Source organism: Oncorhynchus tshawytscha, linkage group LG31 (assembly GCF_018296145.1).
Source record: "Oncorhynchus tshawytscha isolate Ot180627B linkage group LG31, Otsh_v2.0, whole genome shotgun sequence".
In the NCBI taxonomy this organism is placed as follows: domain Eukaryota; kingdom Metazoa; phylum Chordata; class Actinopteri; order Salmoniformes; family Salmonidae; genus Oncorhynchus; species Oncorhynchus tshawytscha.
The window spans coordinates 32,456,784-32,466,457 of record NC_056459.1 but is presented as its reverse complement, the minus strand read 5'-3'; the positions used below and the strand labels follow the sequence as shown (position 1 = coordinate 32,466,457).

The 9,674-nt window shown below is 45.7% G+C and overlaps 1 protein-coding gene across 10 annotated transcripts in view; it reads right to left on the bottom strand.

Moving 5' to 3' along the window:
• LOC112238603 (alpha-tubulin N-acetyltransferase 1-like) overlaps positions 1 to 8,239 on the bottom strand; it is a 51,076-nt gene extending 42,837 nt beyond the window's left edge. For 3 of the 10 annotated variants that reach the window (XM_042309903.1, XM_042309900.1, XM_042309902.1), the window contains exon 1: positions 7,681 to 8,238. In XM_042309903.1, coding sequence (XP_042165837.1) covers positions 7,681 to 7,772 — 92 coding nt within the window. In that variant the 5' untranslated portion in view covers positions 7,773 to 8,238. Of the gene's footprint in view, positions 1 to 151; positions 213 to 7,680 lie in introns of those variants that run through there. The other 7 variants (XM_042309894.1, XM_042309896.1, XM_042309895.1 and 4 more) reach the window with 5 other exon arrangements.
• Between the last annotated feature and the right edge of the window lie 1,435 nt (positions 8,240 to 9,674).

Genomic DNA, 9,674 nt, shown 5'->3' with positions numbered 1-9,674 from the left:
AATCAGGGACAGAGGAGACGGGGAGGAGACGGGGAGGAGACGGGGAGGAGACGGGGAGGTTTGATTCATTTCATACTGTAACAGAAAACCAATCAGGGACAGGCAGGGCTTTCTCCTATAGAGCTCCATTTTTATGGAACGGTCTGCCTACCCATGTCAGAGACGCAAACTCGGTCTCAACCTTTAAGTCTTTACTGAAGACTCATCTCTTCAGTGGGTCATATGATTGAGTGTAGTCTGGCCCAGGAGTGGGAAGGTGAACGGAAAGGCTCTGGAGCAACGAACCACCCTTGCTGTCTCTGCCTGGCCGGTTCCCCTCTTTCCACTGGGATTCTCTGCCTCTAACCCTATTACAGGGGCTGAGTCACTGGCTTACTGGGGCTCTCTCATGCCGTCCCTGGAAGGGGTGCGTCACCTGAGTGGGTTGATTCACTGATGTGGTCATCCTGTCTGGGTTGGCGCCCCCCTTGCGTTGTGCCATGGCGGAGATCTTTGTGGGCTATACTCAGCCTTGTCTCAGGATGGTAAGTTGGTGGTTGAAGATATCCCTCTAGTGGTGTGGGGGCTGTGCTTTGGCAAAGTGGGTGGGGTTATATCCCTCCTGTTTGGCCCTGCCCGGGGGTGTCCTCGGATGGGGCCACAGTGTCTCCTGACCCCTCCTGTCTCAGCCTCCAGTATTTATGCTGCAGCAGTTTATGTGTCGGGGGGCTAGGGTCAGTTTGTTATATCTGGAGTACTTCTCCAGTCCTATTCAGTGTCCTGTGTGAATCTAATTCTCTCCTTCTTTCTCTCTCTCGGAGGACCTGAGCCCTAGGACCATGCCCCAGGACTACCTGACATGATGACTCCTTGCTGTCCCCAGTCCACCTGGCCGTGCTGCTGCTCCAGTTTCAACTGTTCTGCCTTATTATTATTCGACCATGCTGGTCATTTATGAACATTTGAACATCTTGGCCATGTTCTGTTATAATCTCCACCCGGCACAGCCAGAAGAGGACTGGCCACCCCACATAGCCTGGTTCCTCTCTAGGTTTCTTCCTAGGTTTTGGCCTTTCTAGGGAGTTTTTCCTAGCCTCAGTGCTTCTACACCTGCATTGCTTGCTGTTTGGGGTTTTAGGCTGGGTTTCTGTACAGCACTTTGAGATATCAGCTGATGTACGAAGGGCTATATAAATAAATTTGATTTGATTTGAGGTTTCCACACAGCGATGGAACTTTAGGCTTCTGAGTGCTTTAACACTCATCTTTCCTACAACGGCCGAAGACGTAACATGCTTTCCCCCAAAAACACCAAGCAGGGAGAACAGTCACTAACTGTGTCGTTGAGGCGTGTGTTGATACTGATTGGATCGAAAGAAAAAAAAGGCATCGCTGCTCTCGGATCAGCATTCTCCATTCAAAGTATTACCTTAACATTAGAATTATTCCACAATAATGACGAAGGATCAGCTCCTAGAGAGTTATTATCACCTAATGGCTGCAAATATTGAGGCGGGTTATTATAATGCTTATCCAACAATCATACCCCAGCTGTTAAAGCAGGTCCTTTAAAACTCTAGGCGCCATTCTGCCTTCTCCCTACTGTCATTCTGCCTTCTCCCTACTGCCATCTCCCTACTGACATTCTGCCTTCTCCCTACTGCCATTCTGCCTTCTCCCTACTGACATTCTGCCTTCTCCCTACTGACATTCTGCCTTCTCCCTACTGCCATTCTGCCTTCTCCCTACTGCCATCTCCCTACTGACATTCTGCCTTCTCCCTACTGACATTCTGCCTTCTCCCTACTGACATTCTGCCTTCTCCCTACTGACATTCTGCCATCTCCCTACTGACATTCTGCCTTCTCCCTACTGCCATTCTGCCTTCTCCCGACTGCCATTCTGCCTTCTCCCTACTGACATTCTGCCTTCCTCCTACTGACATTCTGCCTTCTCCCTACTGACATTCTGCCTTCTCCCTACTGACATTCTGCCTTCTCCCTACTGACATTCTGCCTTCTCCCTACTGACATTCTGCCTTCTCCCTACTGACATTCTGCCTTCTCCCTACTGCCGTCTCCCTACAGCCGTCAGCCATTCTGCCTACTCCCTACAGCCGTCAGCCATTCTGCCGTCAGTCTCCCCACTCAGCCTGCCGTCTCCCTACAGCCGTCAGCCACTCTGCCGTCTCCCTACAGCCGTCAGCCACTCTGCCGTCTCCCTACAGCCGTCAGCCACTCTGCTCCCTACAGCCGTCAGCCACTCTGCCGTCTCCCTACAGCCGTCAGCCATTCAGCCTTCTCCCTACATCCGTCAACCACTCTGCCCTCTCCCTACAGCAGTCAGCCCTCTCCCTACAGCCGTCAGCCACTCTGCCCTCTCCCTACAGCCGTCAGCCACTCTGCCCTCTCCCTACAGCCGTCAGCCACTCTGCCCTCTCCCTACAGCCGTCAGCCACTCTGCAGTCTCCCTACAGCCGTCAGCCACTCTGCCGTCTCCCTACAGCCGTCAGCCACTCTGCCGTCTCCCTACAGCCGTCAGCCATTCAGCCTTCTCCCTACATCCGTCAGCCACTCTGCCCTCTCCCTACAGCCGTCAGCCCTCTCCCTACAGCCGTCAGCCACTCTGCCCTCTCCCTACAGCCGTCAGCCACTCTGCCCTCTCCCTACAGCCGTCAGCCACTCTGCCCTCTCCCTACAGCCGTCAGCCACTCTGCCGTCTCCCTACAGCCGTCAGCCACTCTGCCGTCTCCCTACAGCCGTCAGCCACTCTGCCGTCTCCCTACAGCCGTCAGCCACTCTGCCCTCTCCCTACAGCCGTCAGCCACTCTGCCGTCTCCCTACAGCCGTCAGCCACTCTGCCGTCTCCCTACAGCCGTCAGCCACTCTGCCGTCTCCCTACAGCCGTCAGCCACTCTGCCGTCTCCCTACAGCCGTCAGCCACTCTGCCCTCTCCCTACAGCCGTCAGCCACTCTGCCCTCTCCCTACAGCCGTCAGCCACTCTGCCCTCTCCCTACAGCCGTCAGCCACTCTGCCCTCTCCCTACAGCCGTCAGCCACTCTGCCCTCTCCCTACAGCCGTCAGCCATTCAGCCTTCTCCCTACAGCCGTCACCTATTCCACAGTCCCGCAGACCATGTGTAACCATGCCACCCCAGAACCTTGAAATTCGGCTTCTTCACCTGCGGGATCGCCTGAGACCAACCACCCGGACAGATGGTTAAACTGAGGAATATTTTTTGTCTGTAATAAAGCTTTTTTGTGGGGAAAAACTAGTATTGAATGGCTGGGCCTGGCTCCCAAGTGGGTGGGCCTATGCCCTCCCAGGGCCACCCTTGACTGCGCCCCTGCCCATTCATGTGAAATCCATAGATTAGGGTCTAATGAATATATTTCAATGAACTGATTTCAAATATGAACTGTAACTCAGTAAAAATCGTTGAAATTGTATCATGTTGCAGTTATATTCTTGTTCAGTATATATACAGGGCCTTCGGAAAGTATTCAGACCCCTGACTTTTTTCCACATTTTGTTAGGTTACAGCCTTATTCTAAAATGGATTAAATAGTTGTATTCCCTCATCAATTCAGACACACACACACTACCTTATAATGACAAAGCAAAGACTGTTATTTTTTATACTAATTCATAAAAAAATACAAAAACTGAAATATCACACTTACATAATTATTCAGACCCTTTACTCAGTACTTTGTTGAAGCACCTTTGGCAGCGATTACAGCCTCGAGTCTTCTTGAGTATGACCCTACAAGCTTGGCACACCTGTATTTGGAGAGTGTCTCCCATTCTTCTCTGCAGATCCTCTCAAGCTCTGTCAGGTTGGATGCGGAACGTTGCTGCACAGATATTTTCAGGTCTCTTCATAGATGTTTGATAGGGTTTAAGTCCGGGCTCTGGCTGTGCCACTCGAGGACATTCAGAGACTTGTCCAGAAGCCACTCCTGCGTTGTCTTGGCTGTGTACTTAGGGTCGTTGTCCTGTTGAAAGGTGAACATTCGCCCCAGTCTGAGGTCCTGAGCGCTCTGGAGAAGCTTTTCATCAAGGATCTCTCTGTACTTTGCTCCGTTCATCTTTGCCTTGATCCTGACTAGTCTCCCAGTCCCTGCTGATGAAAATCATCCCCACAGCATGATGCTGCTACCACCATGCTTCACCGTAGGGATGATGCCAGGTTTCCTCCAGATGTGACACTTGGCATTCAGGCCAAAGAGTTCAATCTTGGTTTCATCAGACCTGAAAATCTTGTTTTTCATGGTCTGAGTCTTTAGGTGCCTTTTGGAAAACTCCAAGTGGGCTGTCATGTGCCTTTTACTGAGGATTGGCTTCCGTCTGACCACTCTACCATAAAGGCCTGATTGGTGGAGTTCTGCAGAGATAGTTGTCCTTCTGGAAGGTTCTCCCATCTACACAGAGGAACTCTAGACCTCTGTCAGAGTGACCATCAGGTTCTTGGTTGCCTCCCTGACCAAGACCTTTCTCCCCCGACTGCCCAGTTTGGCCGGGCGCCAAGCTCTAAGAAGAGTCTTGTTGGTTCCAAACTGCTTCCATTCAAGAATGATGGAGGCCAATGGGTTCTTGGAGAACTTCAATGCTGCAGAAATGTTTTGGCACCCTTCCCCAGATCTGTGCCTCGACACAATCCTGTCTCGGAGCTCTACGGACAATTCCTTCGAACTCATGGCTTGGTTTTTGCTCTGACATGCACTGTCAACTATGAGACCTTATATAGACAGGTGTGTGTTTTTCCAAATCATGGAACGGCACACTCCAATTAAGTTGTAGAAACATCAATGATGATCAATGGAAACAGGATGCACGTGAGCTCAATGTCCTGTCTCATAGCAAAGGGTCTGAATAATTATGTAAATAAGGGTATTTCTGTTTTTTTGTCATTATGGGGTATCGTGTGCAGATTGCTGAGGATTTTTTATTTATTTAATCAATTTTAGAATCAGGCTGTAACATAACAAAATGTGAAAAAAGTCAAGGGGTCTGAATACTTTCCGAAGGCATTGTTGGTAGGCTATTTATCTTTTAATGCAGTCATTTCGGTTTCATTTGAAGCATCTCTTTAACCTTTGCTTGTTTGTAATAATTGCAAAGACATTGGCAACTTCGTATTTGTGGTCAACTTCATTGTGAAGTTATCGGCCGTCACAGAGAGACAGATAAACATCTTGAGTCTATGTTTAGTGGAGATCTTCGGTGTATAAAGTGACTCAATAGGGAGGGAAAAAAAAACATCAACAACGCACATAGCTGTTAAACATCTTGATTCTATGTGTAGCGGAGATCTTCGGTGTATAAAGTGACTCAATAGGGAGGAAAAAAAACATAGTGACTCAGTAGCTGTTCCATGAGTGGTCTGAGGCAGTCGGTGAATAACAAGCATTTTCAAGTACCATTTTAGTATTGACAGTTTCGGGAAAACAGCTCTGAGATTCAACAATGATCCTGTGAAGGTTATAACGATTAACTCAGTGCTAAGATGATTTTGGGAAACCAGGCCCTGTGCCTCAGGATCTGTGCGTTACGAGATGTCGACGATGAGTATGACGGGTCTGCTCTCCGAATGCCTCGATCACACCGACAGCATCATTGCATTTTTTGGTACACCAGAATTACATTAATTTCCAATGAAACGTTGCGTTTGCCTTGCAGCATTACGTCGCCATACGTTCTTTGTGGTGTTGGATTTATGGGACGTATGCATCAGACTGTATGTGTAGACGGCTTGACAGAAATGGTAGCAGAAGGTGTATGTTGAACTGTTGTTGCACACACATCCAGATGACGCTGCGTACTATTTTGTGCAGTGCCGCTGTCGGTGTGATTGAGGCGTAACGCCCAGGAAGCTCAGATTCAAATTCCCATTAAACAGCTTTGCAAGCATTTTAATAATGTCAAAATAAGTTATTTACCAAATATGGAGTTTCGCTGAGCAACTTTCTTAATTTATCCCCGTTAAGGCCGGTATCATATTTATACCTTTTCTAGAAGTGAATACCGGCCGTAATGGAGTTTGAATTGGAGCTTCCTTGGGCATTAGAGACATCTGGGCGGCAGGTAGCCTAGTGGTTAGAGCGTTGGACTAGTAACTGAAAGGTTGCAAGATCGAATCCCCGAGCTTATAAGGTCTGTCGTTCTGCCCCTGAACAAGGCAGTAAATAACCCACTGTTCCTAGGCAGTCATTGAAAATAACTGACTTGCCTAGTTAAATTAAGGTCTGTGTTTGGTGTAGTTTTACCCTGACGTGATGTTTTGATAACAGTGTAAATCAATTTAGGACAAAAGAAAAGGAAACACTAATTAGTTGCTAATGTGGCTTTCATAAAGAACTACAAATCCCATGATGATCTAGATGAGACTACCGAATGAGGTAACTATCTAATGTTAGCTACATTTTGTAATTAGTAAATTGGCTACACTTCTTTATATTGACAACACCTGTTAGCAAAGGTGCCAGCAAAAGATGACGTGCTTGAGCTTGCAGGGATTTTCTGTCTTGTGTAGCCGATGTGAAATGGCTAGCTGGTTAGCCGTGGTGCGCGCTAGTAGCGTTTCAATCGGTGACGTCACTTGCTCTGAGACCGTGAAGTGGTTGTTCCCCTTGCTCTGCTTTGAGGGTGACTGTTGACGTGGTTCGCGCCCAGGTCGGAGCGAAGGGACGGACGTAGAAGTCTACTGTTACACTTGCATGATGTCTACTTTGATTATAATTAGCATTTTCAAATCAGGGAGTAAATAGAGCCAAATTTATTGATAATTCACCTTGTCTAAGAGAGATTTCCATGGTTATCAAAACGTCACTCCGGGATAAGCCTACACGAAACACAGCCCTTATTATAAGTGTTTTTAAAATTCCCTTTTGGAAAAATGAATAATGGGAAAACGCTTGGAACCATTTCCCTGTTTGACCGCAAGGTTTTATGGGCATTATGACACCTCCACTGTGGGGCTCTATTGATCTCAAGTGTATTTTAAAGTATTGGTCTGATATGGTAGCCTAGTGTTTCATACTGCTCAGTGATCTTTTATCCAAAATAGTCAAAATGTTAGAATATAAATGTTGGTTACATATAGGCTTTATAGCCAGTGTGTCACTTTGCATTAGCATGCTGGGGAAGGGATTGAATGATTAGTAGAAACTCGGACATTTCTGACTTGCTAACTTTTTGAATGCGGCATGTGTATTTACAAGCAGTTCAGCGAGTCTGAAATGTCCTTTTCTTGTGGTGCTTTCAAGACAACTGGGAACTCGAGAGAAAACATTAGGTTAAAGTCACATTGTATCTTCAGTTCGGAAAGTCAGTTTTATAAAGATGCACAAGTTTCTGACTTGGAATTCCCGAATTCCCGAATTTTTCACAGTTGTCTTAAAACACACTGAAGTCTAAAGTCTGAGATTTCCTAAATCCCAGTTGTTTTTAACGCTCCACTAGTTCAGACTAGCACATGAACACCGCATATCGATACACTATTGACGTCATGCACAACTGTATTGGGTTGACAGGGCGGATGCTCTCTGCAATCATGTTGTAAAGAACATCACATGTAGCCAGAGGTCTTAAACTTTGCTTCAAAACAACAACAAAAATTGCATATAATCTGCCAAAGGAAAATAATTATGCTAAATGAAAAGCTGTTCTGGCTGCTGAAAACGATAAGCCTAACGTTACCTTCCCAGCGATTTTCCACCTGCAATTAGGTTTTGGTCCAAAACTGTAATCGTTTCAGGGAAGAGATGGTTTACATCAAAAGTGGTTTCCATATTCTTTGAAAGGCGGCTATCTTGGAGTATAAAAACAGTTTTCCCGCAGGTGTTACTGCTCGCTAACGTGGGGGTAGGCTAGCCAGCTAGAGATTTCGGCTAAACAATATCACTGCTGTTAGCAAAGTTAACTAACGACGAGAGCAACATTGGCCACTGAAGACACACAGCAATTGCAAGATGATTTTACAGTCACTAAAAACCATGTTATCAATTGCCTACGAGCTACAGTATCAAAAGGCCGACCAAGCAGTGGTAATAATGTATCAATCCTGTCCGTCGATCCATTGTGTGTCTGTTGTGGACTGGAGCCACTCCCAGGTTACCCAATACCATAGTACAACCAAAAACACGACCCACCTATTTTCTGAAAACCTAGTCTACTAAACGTTCAAAATTCAAAACATGTAAATTTAACAATCGCAACAAGACTTTCAAATGCTTCCATTGAAAATCCGTATTAGTTCGTGTGACGCAGCCTGAAATTAAATGTGTGCATTTATACATTGCACTACGGTAAATGTTTCCGGGCTCTCTTTATTCTCGATAACGTGGTTAGAAAAGCCAATGTGAACAAGCCCAGAGCATTCTAACATTCGCACCTGTTCTCTGTCGTCAAAGGTCGCTGCAATATGCTATTTTTTTGTTTGTTGATAGACTGTCGGGTAAGGGGTTATTGTCTGTCCACAAAAAAAAAAAAAAAAAACCATTATAATACAGTAGTGTTTGTTTCCACAAACTATAAAGTCAAGTGTATCCATTTAGCATAGTCTAAGGGATTGTCAATCTGAGACCAAATTATTTAATTATATAGTGATATGTAATATAATTGATAAAGGCCTTACTGTATCAAGCCAATACACCAGCAACTGCCTGACTTTGGAAGATATCATAATATTGCGTGTTGCAGATGAGCAGGCACCTAGAATGTGTTATTGCTCTGTTCTACATTGTGCCAGTAGCCCTTGGCTATATCAGTAAAAAAAATGACATTTGTGGTGGTATACTCCTCAATCACCGGCTTCATCAATAAGTGCATCGAAGACGTTGTCCCCACAGTGACCGTACGTACATTTCCCAACCAGAAGCCATGGATTACAGGTAACATTCGCACCTGCCGCTTTCAAGGAGTGGGACACTAATCCGGACGCTTATAAGAAATCCCGCTGTGCCCTCAGAGAAACCATCAAACAGGCAAAACCAGTCAATATAACAGAGTTGAAGAGTAAAGTTATTCATTTTCTGAGTCCCAAGTGACACTCTATTCCCTGTATAGTGCATTACTTTTGACCAGAGCCCTATTGGTAGTGCACCGTTTAGGCAATAGGATGCCATTTGGGACGCATCTGATGAGTCAAGGTATCATTATAGCCAACTCACCCAGAGTTGGAACATAAAACTGTAAAAGATCAGCCTCCTCACCTCCCCTACATAGGAAGCCCTTCCCTGCATTCAAATTACCTATATCTGACATGGTACCATGTGTCTGAGGTGTATACTTTTGTTTCAAAGTAGATGTGTTTAAGACTACCAAGAAACACTCTTGTGTGACCATGATTTAGCCCACTGCAGTAGAAGGTTAAAATATAGCATGTATTAATTTATGCATGGTAGGGAACGTTTTAGCATGTAGTGCTATCTTTTCACTTCCTCCTTAGTCAGTGTGCAAAATTGTGTGTTATAGTGTCAACTCACAATTGGGCACAATTCAGATGATGACTACAGAGACAAAATGTTCTAAATATCTAGAATATTCTCAGGTTTGGACAAAATTATAATAATTGCACATACAAAATAAAAACATTAAGTCAGTTGTTTCCAATTTTGGATTTCACAGCATTGCAATAGTTAAGTTTCACGTTGTAATGTCAGTTGCACAAGTACAGTGAGATGCCTTTCTTG